The following is a 17,519-nucleotide window of genomic DNA, read 5'->3' as shown; positions in this document are numbered from 1 at the left end:
GACCTCAACGTGTCCCTGCGTTTACGAGTCTCCTCGACTCTGTGGGGAATACTTGCCTTACAGGCTGCATCCTGCAGTTTGCTTCCAGCAACTCGAGGAACCATTGATCGATCTCCTTATTTGCTACGTTAATGTAATCAGTAATCTCATTTAAATCCAACACTCCTTATCCCGTTCTCACGGTCTTTCACTATCTGTGCCACTCATGATGCTAAAGACTGGATCGCTTCAATCTCCCTGCAGTGAAAGCTAATTCTGGTTTGTGACTCTCTTCCCATAACGTTCATAACCAAAATCTGCAATTATCCGTGTCCAATATCCTCACTCCCTCTCCAAAATATGAATGCAGCAGCATTTGGGAATCCTATTGAAAATCCAGGTTTACATCCTATTGGGATGTTCACACCCTCAGTCCAGGGCTTTCTTCTAATTAATGCTGTCACTACTAAATCCTGCAATGATCGTATCTAATGGTCATTCTTAATGACATTGTCTGTGGCTCAGTTAGCGAAGGTGGTGGTCGTGTATTTTCTATAATCTATTAAAATGATTTGAGCATGTTCAAGGTTGCATGGTGTCTCATTTCTTGTGTCTCACTCTTGTGTCAAACCACAAATGTCACAGCAAGAAACAACCGTCAAAGCAAGTATGGGCTGGGACTTCTCTTGGATCTTCTCCATTCAACTGGCTAACATAACCTGTACCTGACAGGACACCAAGCGCTGGAGTAACTCATTGGGTCGTTGCATCTCTGTGATAAGTGACATTTTGGGTCGGGATTCGTAGTTGAGTTAAGATTAGTTTAGTTTAGGTTAGACTCTACATATCAGGTCAATCTACATATAGATTGGGTGAATCAAATTGGCAGGGGTGCTGAGGAAGAGGATTTCTTGGAATGTATGCAGGATAGTTATCTAAACCATCATGTAGAAGAACCAACAAGAGAGCAGGCTATTCTAGACTGGGTATTGAGTAATGAGGAAGGGTTAGTTAGCAGTCTTGTTGCGCGTGGCCCCTTGGGCAAGAGTGACCATAATATGGTTGAGTTCTTCATTATGATGGAGAGTGAATTTGTTAATTCAGAAACAAGGGTCCTGAACTTAAAGAAAGGTGACTTTGAGGGTATGAGACGTGAATTGGCCAAGCTAGACTGGCAAAATAACTTTAACTCAATGTCTGCAGTATGCTATTTGCACTTTTCTATATTGCACCTTTTATTATTGCACCTTAATAACATACCTCAAAATTTTACTACACTCTGGCACACTGTGAATATTTTATATAATGTGTATGTCCATTGTCTATCTTTATTGGTATATAGTCTGTCTGTGTTATAAATATTACTTGCACATTGGAGTATGGGGAAACGCAATTTCAATCCTCTGTGTAACTACTTGTTGATTTATTTGAATTGACAATAAAGTTTACTTTACTTTACTTTACTTTACAAATGATTCTTAAAGGGTTGACGGTGGATATGCAATGGAAGGCATTTACAAACTGCATGGATGAACTACAACAAGTGTTCATCCCAGTTTGGCAAAAGAATAAATCAGGGAAGGTAGTGCATCCGTGGATAACAAGGGAAATCAGGGATAGTATCAAAACAAAAGATGAAGCGTACAAATTAGCCAGAACAAGCAGCCTACCAGGGGACTGGGAGAAATTCAGTCCAGCAGAGGAGGACAAAAGGCTTAATTAGGAAAGGGAAAATAGATTATGAAAGTAAACTGGCAGGGAACATAAAAACTGACTGCAAAAGTTTTTATAGATATGTGAAGAGGAAAAGATTAGTTAAAACAAATGTAGGTCCCTTGCAGTCAGAAACAGGCGAATTGATCATGGGGAACAAGGACATGGCAGACGAATTGAATAACTACTTTGGTTCTGTCTTCACTAAGGAAGATATAAATAATCTGCCGGAAATAGCAAGGGACCGGGGGTTAAATGAGATGGAGGAACTGAGTGAAATCCAGGTTAGACGGGAAGTGGTGTTAGGCAAATTGAATGGATTAAAGGCCGATAAATCCCCAGGGACAGATAAGTTACATCCCAGAGTACTTAAGGAAGTAGCCGCAGAAATAGTGGATGCATTAGTGATAATTTTTCAAAACTCTTTAGATTCTGGAGTAGTTCCTGAGGACTGGAGTGTAGCTAATGTAACCCCACTTTTTAAAAAGGGAGGAAGAGAGAAAACGGGGAATTACAGACCAGTTAGTCTAACATCGGTGGTGGGGAAAATTCTGGAGTCAATTATTAAAGATGGGATAGCAGCACATTTGGAAAGTGGTGAATTCATTGGACAAAGTCAGCATGGATTTATGAAAGGTAAATCATGTCTGACGAATCTTATAGAATTTTTCGAGGATGTTACTAGTAGAGTGGATAAGGGAGAACCAGTGGATGTGTTGTATCTGGACTTTCAGAAGGCTTTTGACAAGAACCCACATAAGAGATTAGTATACAAACTTAAAGCACACGGTATTGGGGGTTCAGTATTGATGTGGATAGAGAACTGGCTAGCAGACAGGAAGCAAAGAGTAGGAGTAAACGGGTCCTTTTCAGAATGGCAGGCAGTGACTAGTGGGGTACCGCAAGGCTCAGTGCTGGGACCCCAGCTATTTACAATATATACTAGACTAAGTGGGACCCATTGGGTCCCAGCATCACACAGGAGGGCTGGTCATCCAACGCAATATTCCACCTCTCCACTAATTCTAATATAGGTGGCCAGTTGGGGGGGGGGGGGGGGTTTCTGGAGCGCTAGTATGGGTGTTGTGGGCTGAAGGGACTGGTTTCCAGAGGGCTAGTATGCAAATTGTGCGCCAAATGGATTCTTGGGCTGGCGTCTCAGTAAATCAAGCCTGTTGTGCTGGCAACTCACTCACTCACGGCTGGTGGGCTGGCAGTTGACTCACGGCTAATCCTCGAAATTCTATTTCAAGCAGGGTATAAGGCCACCAAATTCAAGTGCAGTTTCTTACCACTTCTAGCAGGGTGCAAGGCCACCAAATTCAAGTGCAGTTTCATACCATTTGAAATAGGGTGCAAAGCTCCATCTTGCAGAGACTGAGCCACACCCACATTTCCGGGTTTTATATCCCCCTCCCCCCCCCCCCACCGGAAAAGGTGTGGCTTTCATGGAGTGATTGACAGGAGAGAGATTCTCAACATTTTAAAAAAAACTAATAACACTTTTATTTTTCATTGATGGGAAGAATTCTCTGCATCTGCTCAGCGGAGGGGGACTGAGTAAGATGGCCAAAAATCACAGCCGTAAGTGGTAGTGTTTTATCTAAAATCAATATACAGTGCAAACAGGAAGTAAGTGCATTTACAGTAGTACCTTTTAACTTCAAGCCAAACCACCCAAGCCACCATTTGCAGTAAGTAGTGCATTTCAACTTCAAGCCAATGCACCCACGCCACCATTTGCAGTAAGTAGTGGCTTTCAACTTCAAACCACACCCAAGCCACACCCAAGCCACCATTTGCAGTAAGTAGTGCCTTTCAACTTCAAGCCAATGCACCCACGCCACCATTTGCAGGAAGTAGTGGCTTTCAACTTCAAACCACACCCAAGCCACCATTAGCAGTAAGAGGTGCCTTTCAACTTCAAGTCAAAGCAACCATGCCACCATTTGCAGTATGTAGTGCCTTTCAACTTCAAGCCAATGCACCCAAGCCACCATTTGCAGTAAGTAGTGCCTGTCAACCTCATGCCACCATTTGCAGTAAGTAGTGCCTTTTCTACTTCAAGCCAAAGCTCCCAAGCCACCATTTGCAGTAAGTAGTGCCTTTCAACTTCAAGCCATTGCACGATACCACCATTTGCAGTAAGTAGTGCCTTTCAACTTCATGACAAATTAGGAGTATAAAGATGGAGTTGAAGGGGAAGTGAGTACAGGAACAGTTATAAAAGATTTCAGAAATAATGGGAAGGTAAGTTGGAGAAGAGATAAGAGAGTAAGGTCAGGGCCAATTGTGAGCGGTGTGAGCGGGGAGGTGAATACCGAGGTCAAAGTATTGTATATGAATGCGCGAAGTATAAGAAATAAAGTGGACGAGCTTGAGGCTCAGTTTGAAATTGGAAGTATGATGTTGTGGGAATTACAGAGACATGGCTGCAAGAGGGCCAAGGCTGGGAACTGAATATTCAAGGGTATACCTCCTATCGAAAAGACAGACAGGTGGGCAGAGGGGTTGGGGTAGCTGTTGGTGAGGAATGAAATGCAAGGGGTGACATTGAAACAGGAGATGTGGAGTCAGTATGGATAGAGCTAAGGAATTGTAAGGGTAAAAAGACCCTAATGGGACTTATCTACAGGCCCCCAAACAGTAGCCTGAATATAGGGTGCAAGTTGAATCAGGAGTTAAAATTGACATGTAGTAAAGGTAATGCTACAGTTGTTATGGGAGATTTCAACATGCAGATAGACTGCGAAAATCAGGTTGGTACTGGACCCCAAGAAAGGGAGTTTGTGGAGTGCCTCCATTATGGATCCTTAGAGCAACTTGTATTGGAGCGTGCCAGGGAGAAAGCAATCTGGATTTAATGTTATGTAATGAACCGGATTTGATAAAGGAACTTGAGGTTAAGGAGCCATTAGGAGGTAATGACCATAATATGATAAGTTTTAATCTACAATTGGAGTGGGAGAAGGGTAAATCGGAGGCGTCAGTGTTACAGTTGAATTAAGGGGACTAGGGAGCCATGAGAGAGGAGCTGACCAAAGTTGACTGGAAAGATACTCTAGCAGGGATGACAGTGGAACAACAACGGCCACCATTCAGATAATAGTCTACTTTCCTGTTTTTGCCACCAAAGTGGATAACCTCACATTTATCCACATTATACTGCATCTGCCGTGCATTTGCCCACTCACCCAACCTATCCAAGTCACCTTGCAGCCTCCAAGCATCCTCCTCACAGCTAACACTGCCCCCCAGCTTCGTGTCATCCGCAAACCTGGAGATGTTGCATTCAATTCCCTCATCCAGATCATTAATCTATATATTACTAAATGTCTGTTCTTGACCAGTTTTGGCCATCTATGCTGCGATTTCCGAGAGAACGGCAGGTATTTCTAGGAATAATACAGAAGGTCCAGGATCAGTTCATTCCAAAGAGGAAGAAAGATTCCAAGGGGAGTAAGGGGCGACCGTGGCTGACAATACCGATACCAGCGTATCGGTATTAGATACTAGACCAAGTGCCTACCCATTGGGTCTGTTCCCGCAACGCACGGTTGCAAGGGGGGGGCAGTCTGACGTCATCGCGTAACGCCACGCGCTAGGCGTACGCCATCAAGACGCTGCGTACGATGTCAAGACGCTGCGTACGACCTCAATGCACCTGCGTTGACGCGCGGGATTTTCGGACAGTACAAGCCCGCGAGGACGGAGAAAAGCAGCTGGGGACCAGCCGATCTGTGTCTTCTGCCAGCGTGACAGAGCCGGGCAGGTGGGGGGGGGGGGAGTGGGGGACCGTCGGGTGACAACAGCGAAAATCGGAAACGAAATAAGAAAAATGTTTTAGTAGGAGAGTCGGGCGGCAGCGGCCATTATGGTAGCTGGCCAGCAGGAGGCGACAAAATGAGTGATTGGGGGGGGGGAAGGATTTTATTTTAAATGTGTAGATTAAAACGCCGAAATTTAAAGAGGATTGATTTGCGAATGTAAAAGTGAAATATCTTGATTCTTTGGTCCGCCAAAACTACAGGCAAAAACTCCGAGATTTTTTTCATTTCACTAGCCATTTCACTTTTACATTCGCAAATCAATCCTCTTTAAATTTCGTAGTTTTAATCTACACATTTTTAATAAAATCCTTCCCCCCGCCCCGATTTTCGCTGCTGCCGCCCGGCGCTCCTCCACTCCCCCCCCCCCCTGGCCCGGCTCTCTCACGCTGGCTCAAGCCAAAGATCAGCTCTTACCCCGATGCTTATCGCCGTGCTCGGAAAAGCAGAGCCGACGCATTAACGGCCTGTCAGCCCGCAGGCGCATTGAGGGCGTACGTAGCGTCTCAACGTCATATGCATCGTCTCGACGTCGTACGCAGCGTTCTCCCCCCCCCCCGGCTGTGCTTGGAAAAGAAGTGGGGGAACAGCCGATCTTTGGCTTGAGCCAGCGTGACAGAGCCGGCGCGCTAACGGCCTGTCGGCCTGCAAGCGCATTGAGGGCATACGCAGCGTCTCGACGGGTGCACGCAGCGTCTTGCTAGGGTACGCCTGGCCGGCAGACTCACTCGCCATCACGCCTGCCCGCCCACTCCCCCATCCCGCGCGTCAACGGATTGTCGGCTCGCAGGCGCATTGAGGGCGTACGCAGCGTCTCAACATCGTACGCAGCGTCTTGACATCATACGCAGCATCTGGACGGCGTACGCCTAGCGCGTGGTGTTGCGTGATGACGCCAGCTCCTCCCTCATGGCTCCATAGTCCCCTTTATTCAACTGTAACACTGACACCTCCAATTTACCCTTCTCCCACTCCAATTGTAGATTAAAACTGACCATATTATGGTCATTACCTCCTAATGGCTCCTTAACCTCAAGTTCCTTTATCAAATCCAGTTCATTACATAACATTAAATCCAGATTGCTTTCTCCCTGGTTCGCTCCAATACAAGTTGCTCTAAGAATCCAACACGGAGGCACTCCACAAACTCCCTTTCTTGGGTAGAGTACCAACCTGATTTTCCCAGTCTATCTGCATGTTGGAATCTCCCATAACAACCGTGGTATTACCTTCACTACATGCCAATTTTAACTCCTGATTGAACTTGCACCCTATATTCAGGCTACGGTTTGGGGGCCTGTAGATAAGTCCCATTAGGGTCTTTTTACCCTTACAATTCCTTAGTTCTATCCATACAGACTCCACATCTCCTGTTTCAATGTCACCCCTTGCATTTCATTCCTCACCAACAGAGCTACCCCAACCCCTCTGCCCACCTGTCTGTCTTTTCGATAGGAGGTATACCCTTGAATATTCAGTTCTCAGCCTTGGCCCTCTTGCAGCCATGTCTCTGTAATTCCCACAACATCATACTAATTTCTAACTGAGCCTCAAGCTCGTCCACTTTATTTCTTATACTTCGCGCATTCATATTCAACACTTTGACCTCGGTATTCACCTCCCCGCTCACACCGCTTGCAATTGGTCCTGACCTTACTCTCTTATCCCTTCTCCAACTTACCTTCCCATTAATTCTGAAATCTTTTGTAACTATTCCTGTAATCACTTCCCCTTCAACTCCATCTTTATACTCCCAATTTGTCAGTCCCCCCCCCCAAGTCAGAGACCCATGTTTGATCCTGACCATGGGCACTGTCTGTAAGGAGTTTGTACGTTCTCCCTGTGACTGTGTGGAACTTCTCCTAGTGCTCCAGTTGATGTGCAGAGTCTTTAGGTTAATTGGCTTCTGTAATATTGTCCTTATGAGTGTAGGATAGAAATTGGCCATTGTATATTGAAGGAAAACACTGCAGATGCTGGCTTAGACCAGCTGGTTAATTGGCTTCTGTAAATTGCCCCTTGGGTGTGGGATAGTGTGCGGTGATCGCTGGTCAGCGTGGTCTTGGTGGGTTAAAGGACCTGTTTCCACGTTGTATCTCTAAATTTTAGAGTCTAACCTAAACTAAACAAATCTTAACTCAACTAAGAATCCCGACCCAAAATGTCACTTATCACAGAGAGGCAACGACACAATGAGTTACTCCAGCGCTTGGTGTCCTGTCAGGTACAGGTTATGTTTGCCAGTTGAATGGAGAAGATCCAAGAGAAGTCCCAGCCCATACTTGCTTTAACGGTTGTTTCTTGCTGTGACATTTGTGGTTTGACACAAGAGTGAGACACAAGAAATGAGACACCATGCAACCTTGAACATGCTCAAATCATTTTAATAGATTATAGAAAATACACGACCACCACCTTCGTTAACTGAGCCACAGACAATGTCATTAAGAATGATTATTAGATACGATCATTGCAGGATTTAGTAGTGACAGCATTAATTAGAAGAAAGCCCTGGACTGAGGGTGTGAACATCCCAATAGGATGTAAACCTGGATTTTCCATAGGATTCCCAAATGCTGCTGCATTCATATTTTGGAGAGGGAGTGAGGATATTGGACACGGATAATTGCAGATTTTGGTTATGAAAGAGAGTCACAAACCAGAATTAGCTTCCACTGCAGGGAGATTGAAGCGATCCAGTCTTTAGCATCATGAGTGGCACAGATAGTGAAAGACCGTGAGAGCGGGATAAGGAGTGTTGGATTTAAATGAGATTACTGATTACATTAACGTAGCAAATAAGGAGATCGATCAATGGTTCCTCGAGTTGCTGGAAGCAGACTGCAGGATGCAACCTGTAAGGCAAGTATTCCCCACAGAGTCGAGGAGACTCGTAAACGCAGGGACACGTTGAGGTCCTATTTACAACTGGATTTCTTCATACCCTTGTATTTTTTTTTGTACGTGGGATATGCTTTGGCGAAGCAAACGGCCGCTTTGCGATCACATTCACAGACAAACTTCGCACATTTATCATTTTTACCTGAAAAGAAACAGAACGCATTATTTAGAACATATTGCCCATGGATTGTGAAGAAAATAATTTTCCAAGCCTCTCCTGGACCATACTCACTGTCGCAAGTCAGGGTCTTTTTTGAACAGGTGTACTTGTAGCCCACAGCTTTGGGGTTATTAAAATTTTTGCAGCCCATTTTCTTAGCCCCATCATAACATTTGTCGTGTGTCTGACAGCACCTGCAAGAACATGGGTCATGTCAGGTAGGAAACACTGCAACCATAACCAACACAACACTTTGACTGATGGTTTGCAGCAGCACAAACATCACATGCAGCAAAATAGTCCCGAGGTGATCAGAGCGGAACCAGCCTGAGCAGGTTTGAGATCCACATTGGACCTGTGGGCGATGGGGTGGGAGACTCATTGTGGGATGGGAATGCTTGCAACCAGGAGCTGTCTGAAGTCAGGCAGGAACAGTGAGGGCGGCACGGTGGCGCAGCAGTAGAGTTGCTGCCTGACAGCGCCAGTTACCCGGGTTCAATCCAGGCCTCTGTCATATCTGTGTGGAGTTTGCACGTTCTCCCTGTGACCCAATGAGTTTCCTCAGGTGCTAAACTCAGGTGCTCCAGTTTCCCCCCCATACCCCAAAGACGTGCGGGTTTGTAGGTTAATTGTGCTCTGTAAATTACCCCTTGTTGCCGGGACTGTCGACTAGTGTGAATGATGGTTGGCATGGACACGATGGGCCAAATGGCCTGTTCCCATGCTGTATCTGTAAACTACAATGGCTCCAACCCCTAGGTGACAATACAAGTCAGTGGCACCCAAGAATACTCCCAAAAACATACATTTCACAGCTCATGGGAAAATCTATTGGGATATTCTGAATGTGAAGAATGAACGGCCTGCAGTGAAGGTTCAATCCTGCAGCTTCAGTAAATGGATGCGAACAATTGTCTGGGCCAGAGCCAGCCCTGGCCTGCAATGTGTGGGACCCGGCTCCAGACAGACCTCTGCATCGACCCACCTGTCCAGCTCATCCACCGGTTTCCCCTGTCCACCAATCCCGCAGTAACATCCGTAGTCGTTGAAGGTTAAAAGTGGGTGGCTCCCTGGTATGGCGCACTTAATCAAATTGCTGAACTGCAAGAGGTTTCTGGGCTGAATGGACTCAGTGTCACCGCCGGCTACACCAGGGGGGAGGCAACCTGACAGAAACAAACACGTTAGAACATCAAGTGAGCAACATCCAAGGCAAGGCTGAGGCGGGGGAGAGACTCGTTACCTGGGAGCAGAAGTACCAGAAGTAGCCCCAACATCTTAGTTTGCTGTGTCTAGTCCTGGAATCAATACTCTGAATGCTCAGCCCATGCTTTTTATAGTCAGCCTCGACCAACGTCCAGGTTCAGACCCCTGGACCACGTCATGGCATCTGTTAATGTGGATAAGATAAAGGCTAAACTTCCGTTGATACAGCTGGAGTCAAATTTGACGTGACGCTGTCCATAGTCAGATGGTCGTTAGTCAGTCTGGGCTTCCATGAAGGAGGCACTGGATTGGGCGGGTGGACGTGGATCTGTAGACAACCCTCAGAGAGAGAAGAATACCGCAGTTGTCTCTTTTCATTGGGCCTTCAATTTTTGAAGGTGGATTACCCCTTGTGTGCCGGGAGTGTCGACTAGCAACCAAACGACAGATATATGCATGTACACATTTATGAAAGTGGGGAGTTATTTTACAATTAGAACATTGCAAATAGAACATTGCAGGAGAATTGTTGCAAAGTTGAACAAACTTTCATCATGAAGCAACAACACTGGTGTTATTAGATATGATTAATTTGCAGGAGTGATCACTGGTGGAAGAGCAATATATTTTGCTGCACAGAAATTCAATGTGGGCTTATTTTCACTCAATAGCCACTAAAATGGATGTTAATGTTTAAGAAAGAACTGCAGATGCTGGAAAATTCGAAGGTAGGCAAAAATGCTCAGTGGGTGAGGCAGCATCTATGGAGCTAAGCGATGTTACGAGACCCTTCTTCAGATGGATGTTAATGTTCACTCATCAATTCTAATTCACTGGGTGCTTGGGTTTAAAGTCTTTATTTGTATTTCAGTACAAATTTGTCGCTTAATCAGCTTGGCATAATTGTAAGTTGGCCCTTGTGTGTGTAGGATAGTGTTAGTGTGCGGGAATTGCTGGTCTGCGCATCCAACATCCATGGAACCATGCAGCAGCTGTGAAGCACAAACTCCCCCCTCCCACTCCCATACTGACCTTTCTGTCCTGGGCCCCCTCCATTGTCAGAGTGGGGCCAAACGTAAATTGGAGGAACAGCACCTCATATTTCGCTCGGGCAGCTTACACCCCAGTGGGGACGGGGAGGGGAGGGGACCGGAGGGGAGGGGAGTGGAGGGGAGGGGAGTGGAGGTAAAAGATAACTTAAAATTAGTCAATCAATGTTCATGCTGCTGATTTGTAAGCTATCCCAGCGAAATATCAGGTGCTGTTCCTCCAAATCACTTGTGAACCCCGCTCTGCCAATGGAGGAGGCCCAGGATAGAAAGGTCAGGAAGGTCCCTGTAATCTGCCTATCAAACATCCCCTTACATGTATCCACCTATCGCTCGCCAGGCTTTGCCCTCCACCTCTCCAGCTTTCTCCCTCCCAACCACAATCAGTCTGAAGAAAGGTCCCAACCAGAATCTTCAGCTATCCGTGTTTTCCAGAGATGCTGCCTGATCCGCTGAGTTACTCCAGGCACTTTTTGTCTTCCTTTATGTAACCAGCACCGGCTGCAGTTTCTTGTTTCTCCCTTTGAACCCACTAGGTTCCTTCACCTGTAAATGTGGCTCCACAATCACTGTCATTCCCATTCTGTTCTGTAGGTCTTGGGGATGACCAAACTAACACTGTTCCCTACTATGCTCCCTGTGGCTCCCGACCCCCCCCCCCCCCCTTTGTACGTGTGTGTCCAATCCCCACAAGCTTCCAGAGGAGGTCGTTGAGGCTGGGACTGTCCCATCGTTTTAGTGACAGCTAGAAAGTTACATGGATAAGGTTTGGAGGGATATGGACCAAGCTCAGGCAAGTGGGACTAATGTAGCTGGGACATTGTTGGCTGGTTTGGGCAAGTTGGGCAACCCAGCAATTCAAATGACACAATGTTTCAGGAAGTGTTCCAATGGCCATTGGCGATACCACTTCTTTACATTCCATGAGTCGAGTGATTCATAACCAAATGTGTGCATTTGCATTTCATGAGACAAATGCTGCTCTTAACTGTAACCACATTAAAATAATTTTTAATCTTTTCAAGAGATGTCCCAATCAAGAAGAGCAGTTTGAACAGCAAAGTGGAAGTTTTACATATGGTTCAGATGCCCGAAGAAGAGGATAAGTTCTGTGGTTGTGAACGATTGCAGCAGGATCTGGATCGATTGGCCAGGTGGGCGGAGGAATGGTTGATGGAATTTAATACAGAGAAGTGTGAGGTGTTGCATTTTGGGACGTCGAACAAGGGCAGGACCTACACAGTAAAGGGGAGGCCTCTGGGTAGTGTTGTAGTGTTAAACTAAGTTATTTTGTCAGTCCAATTCAAGAAAACCATTGCTGCTAAAATCAATTCTTTATTCTGACAGCGCTGGAAACCTTTCAACACAGAGCTAGATCTCTGGGGCAGGTCGAAAGAACTACTGTTTTGACACAAACATAACACATTATATAGGTATTAGACAATTATGATACCAAAGGAATGGTAAACTATTAACTAATCATTATGGTTTACCATACATTTAACTTATTTGCATTAACCAATCAACTAAATCCTTTCTAGTGATCGACAATACGTATTGTCACATGATTTTCCCTTTTCCGGCCCCTTTACAACCTTTTTCCCCTCTGAGGTTTTCTTTAGCCTCGTTGCTCAAAATCATTTTATTTCAATGTAGTAAAACCACAGAGATAGAAAACTAATTATCATAGAACACCTCTCAGAATATAAAATACACATCATACAGAAATCACACAATGCATACACACAAAACACATATTTTCACTTTTGGAAAAGAAAGTTATTTCTAAAACTTCAAATGTAAACAAAGTCTAATACTCATAATCCTAATTAAACACAATGCACTTCACAAATAATTTCCCTACTTCATAATTGAAATATAGTTACTTATGGTTTAAATATGAGTTTTGCCCCATTCTTACAAAGTGGTAAGAACTTGTTATTTCTACAATCCCCAACCACACAAAGGCCACACATTGTCACACGTCCTCCTAGATCCCTCTGCTCTACTGCGGAAATATTATACAATAAAATTGCTCAAATTATAATTTCTGTGTGAGGAACTATGTTAAGTTGCAAGAGAAAGACATGGAGCAGAGGTTTTCAAAAATACATAGGCCCCAAAGGAATAAAGAACATACACACACATAGGAGAACAGATGGCTTGTTATAACATGGAGATGTTGATGTAAATAGGCATAGCTTTGTTTGCTTTGAAGCGGCTATAACTGTCAGAAGTTGTATTTGCTTTAGTTGGTGTTTGGAGTATAGGTTATTGATTGGTTTCTTCTCAAGACATGAGCATCATGTGTCCTTTCTTTATGGCACTTCTTTGAGCTTGGGTGTGTTATAAATGTTTATGGTTGTCTATATTGAGTCGTGGCCACCAAGGCTAGATAATAGTCTGTGATCTGGTTTGTGCTGTTTAAATGTATTTATGTTGAGATAAGGCATAGGTGATGTTTGTGTGACCTTTGTATAAGGGTGGTTTCTTATGTTTATAGAAAACGGAGAAAGTAACTCTGTTTTGATAATCTTCCATTTGCTGTGTGGAATGCTATTAGTGAGGAGGCCTTACATTCTATTCGTCCAGAGATAGAAGGGGGAGGTTGTAACTAAACTAGACCCGAGCTCGGGAAGAATTTTACTTCGGAGTCACGTGAGTGACTACGTGAAGACCCCGCTCGTCCGCATGCACGTCATTATCGTCGCTCGCATGGCGAAGCACCGGACTGGCAGGCACGTCGCTCCTGCCAGCAGTAAGTTTAAACTACAGGTAAGTTTACTATTTTTCACCTGCTTTTAATTCCCTGCAGGAAGCTCTTTTTTCAGAGGTTTCCTGTCGGTACTTCGCGAAGGCCAACGAGGAAACCAGCTACGGGCTGTGGGGAGACCCCGGTTCCAACCGCGGAAGCGGGTAGCTGGCAAATGTTGGGTTCACGATCCCAGTCACTGACAAGACGATCAGTGACTTCCAGACGCTGTGGTTCCCGGGGTGGGGACATCCAGCAGCAATGCGGTGCCCAGACCTCAGTGGGCCCCAGGATATGGGGTAAAACTGACCAGAACGGTCAGCCTTAGTGCCGGGAGGGTTCACCTCCGGTAATGTCGAAAAATTTGCAGGTTGGCCAGGATGGAGCTCCTTATGGAGAGGATGCTCCATCTAGATACACTAGCAGGAGTTGTTTCAGTGTGGGCCTATGGGAGAGCTTGCGCCAGCAGCACCTTGGACAGGGCTGCTTCATGTTGATGCCTAGTCTATGGCAGCGCCGGCCGATGGGAGAGCCCGCGCCAGCAGTGCCTTGGACAGGGCTGCTTCATGTTCATGCCAAGTCTGTGGCGGCGCCGGCCTATGCAGGAGCCCGCGCCAGCAGCGCCTTGGACAGGCTGCTTAATGTTGATGCCTAGTCTATGGCAGCGCCGGCCTATGGGAGAGCCCGCGCCAGCAGCACCTTGGACAGGGCTGCTTAATGTCTCCCTCTTGGAGGAGGAGAGCATGCCGGGTCAGTGTAAATCTGACGCCGAGTCTGAGGGTATAGCCGTGGAGCATACCCAAGGGATGAAGGGTACGAGTCAGAGGTACCATTCCTGGCAGCAACGTTTGCCATCCCAACACAAGCAGTGAACACCACTATCAGAGGGCCATTGGAGCCAGCCGCCGAATCTTCTATTCAGGTAAGACCTATTCAACAGGCAAAACCTGGAGGACGAAGCACAAGCTGTTCGACCAATCAAGGCCAACAACGAGCAAAGCTTCATCGTTTTTCGTGACAACGCACCCCATGTCTTCATCGGCAGTAAGCGGTTCACTGAAGCTGGTGGCAGCATGAAAGCTGGCCAGAGGTTCCACGCACTCTACCAATTCTATTCTACAACTAAGGGACCACTTACAAGTTGGTAATATTTACACTTAGTTGTACAAAACACAAATGATATTATCATCTACTTAGAGGCATTTAACCATGAAATGGACAATACTAGCATTCCAAGCAGGTTGGAATTGGGCCAGAATTGTGTTTTGAGGCAGGCTCAGTAATTTTGGCCAGGATTGCCTTCGAGCCAGGTTTGGAAATATGGGCAGAGTTGTCTTTCGAGACAAGCTCAGAATTGTGGCCAGAATTGTCTTTCGAGACAGGCTCAGAATTATGGCCAGTGTTGTCTTTTAAGACAGGTCAGAATTATCAGATAGGCTCAGTATTATGGCCAGGATTGTCTTGCAAGACAAGCTCTGAAATCGGGCCTGAGTTGTCGTTCAAATCAGGCACGAAATTATGGCAGGCGTGGCCTGTTCGTTATGAAAAATGGCTGATTAACAACTACGTTTCATAGGGTGTTCCCATTTACAGTGATCATCGGAGATATTTGGAGGAGGCAATTGCTATGATAAGGTAATAATAACAGTATGATGTCTTGTCTGGATGATATTTTAACACTGTATTTTGCTAAAAATCCACTGTTTCAGTCTCAAACTATATTTGAGAAGTTGGGCTCCTCTATCCAGTTAAAATTAAGTTGTTACCAAATAGACTTGTTGGTCATTGGGATTTATCTTTAGCTATCAATTGGCCTACGACTCCGCCCTGGGCAACAGATTGGAGTTAATAGAAACCTGTAACAGCGTTGGTGTTATAAAGCAGCCTTCTATTCATTAAGACTAATTGGCAATATAATGGCTGTGATTCAGCTGTGCAAGTGGGAGAACTGACACCATGCCAAATGGCAAACTCTAAAGTGCCACGTACGTCATTGTACCTATGTACATACACACCTATGCTGTTACCAGCAGAAGCTACCAAAGTCACAATGAATGACAAACAGTATTCAGCATTGGTCCAGTAGTTTGGTCAGTAAAAATTTCAGTTATATTGCAAACTGATGCTAATGGCCCTAACGTGGGAAATTGCAAATGTCATCACAAATTTGGAGGTGGAGAAGATTTGCATGAGTTACCAATTCTTCAGTTATTGGTATCAACTATCTATAGACCCTACGTGCATTCTATGAGTTAAAGAGTGATTGAGCGAATATGCATAATCTACATGCTCAACTTCAGGTTGATACACTATGATGGTGGCATATGTTAGTCACATGGGTGCAATCAAGTAAAAGTATCCTGTAATAGTTTACCTAATCTCATTTGCCACTGGCGTATCATCAAGTACAGCTCAATGACAACATAGAATGGGTGTTGGATCACACAGTATTTATGAAATTCTGGCTCAATGGAACACCGAATAGCGATATGTTGGTTTTCATACTTATTCACAGGATGCAAAAATGTGTGGCATAAACAGTGGCGAAAGATACATTCTTGCTACAAGGAGGAGGAATGATCTTTTATGTCTTCCTCCATTTTGCCTCATCAGTCGGGTCTTCAAATAAAGTCATCAAGATCCTGTTTTAAGTTTTTCCTACTGTCTGGTTGGCCTATGCAGCTTTGAGTCTCAATTTGTCGGGAATAATAATACAACCTTATACGGTTATTCTAAACGTAAACTTTGCTGGTTCAGCCTGTGACTCAGAAAATCAGCTTGTGCTTGATAAAATCAATTTATGTTTGCAGATTCTGAATAGACTGCCCCTACAGCTTGGGTTGTCACACCTATCCTTGTATGTGTTCACTCCAGAGTGCTGGGATAGCACCAAAAAGCAGTACATTTCTTTTTCAGGAGATGGGAAGCATTTAGTTAATGCTCATGTTGCATTTAAAACGGTACAGATTACTGACGCCTTGGAGTTCATTTTGAATGGGCTTTTGACAATAATTGAGATATAGGGCCATTACCTGTGCCAACGTGCCTTCCCATCATATTTGCTGCAGCAAACGAGACCCCACTCTGTTGGCTTCACCCCGGATATCGAGTTTGTAAAGTATATCTTTAGCACAAGTTCTCCCAGGACAAGTACAATGCAGTATGGGATATTGACATTGTGTTAACACTATTTCACCAGCTACATTCTTAGGTTTGGCCAGATCTCATCAGGTGGTTATCCTCCTGGTGCTGGTTTTGCGCAACAGGTTCAGTCGCCGCATAATTGCGACTGGACGGGAGGATTACATCTGTAAATAATATAAATCATATTTTATGCTTATAATTACTTAAGCAGGGCAGAAGGGGTGTCAGGTCTCAAAATAGTTCAAGACATACCCAGGGACCTTTGGTTATGTGAAGGCACACATATACAACAGTACGTCAATGTCACCAAGAGCCTTCGAGACTCTGAACTAGCATTGCTTGTTAGTTACAAAAAAAGTTATAAGAACGTATCCGGTCAGATCATTTCCAGGTGATAAAGCGGGGATTGATTTGTGCAGGAGTAGATACTGATTTCCAGATCTCACTCCACCAGGGCTGCTATAACATCAGCAGCAAGGGTTATTTACGTTCCGCTGGACCACATCCTAGCGGCTGAAGCATGGTTAAATGAACTAATTTCCAAACATTTTATAATAACCCATTGCCAGACCAGGGGTATTTGTCAACACTATTTTACGTTTTATTTATAGTTTCCACCCAGATGAGAGGTGTTACTATTATTATTACTTCATTTAACAGCAGCAGCATGTTTTAAATCTATGTCACGATTTTATACATTATGAATGTTTCACTCATCTGTCAATGAAGCAGTTGTGGATGTGTAGACTCGTTTCTCACGGCATGAAATCACAGAGCATTGAAATCTT

General features: G+C 44.9%; 1 protein-coding gene across 1 annotated transcript; it reads right to left on the bottom strand.

Moving 5' to 3' along the window:
* Positions 1-8,261: 8,261 nt before the first annotated feature.
* Positions 8,262-9,931, bottom strand: LOC116987536 (phospholipase A2-like). The gene is made up of 4 exons (XM_033043648.1): positions 9,824-9,931; positions 9,566-9,746; positions 8,653-8,774; positions 8,262-8,562 (listed from the first exon to the last, which is right to left on the bottom strand). Exons 1-4 carry the CDS (start codon positions 9,855-9,857, stop codon positions 8,438-8,440), a joined length of 462 nt encoding a protein of 153 aa, XP_032899539.1. The 5' UTR covers positions 9,858-9,931; the 3' UTR covers positions 8,262-8,437.
* Positions 9,932-17,519: the final 7,588 nt, after the last annotated feature.

This window comes from Amblyraja radiata, chromosome 25, assembly GCF_010909765.2.
Source record: "Amblyraja radiata isolate CabotCenter1 chromosome 25, sAmbRad1.1.pri, whole genome shotgun sequence".
NCBI lineage: Eukaryota > Metazoa > Chordata > Chondrichthyes > Rajiformes > Rajidae > Amblyraja > Amblyraja radiata.
Note: the sequence above shows the minus strand (reverse complement) of the source record. Positions and strands in the feature narration are given on the sequence as shown.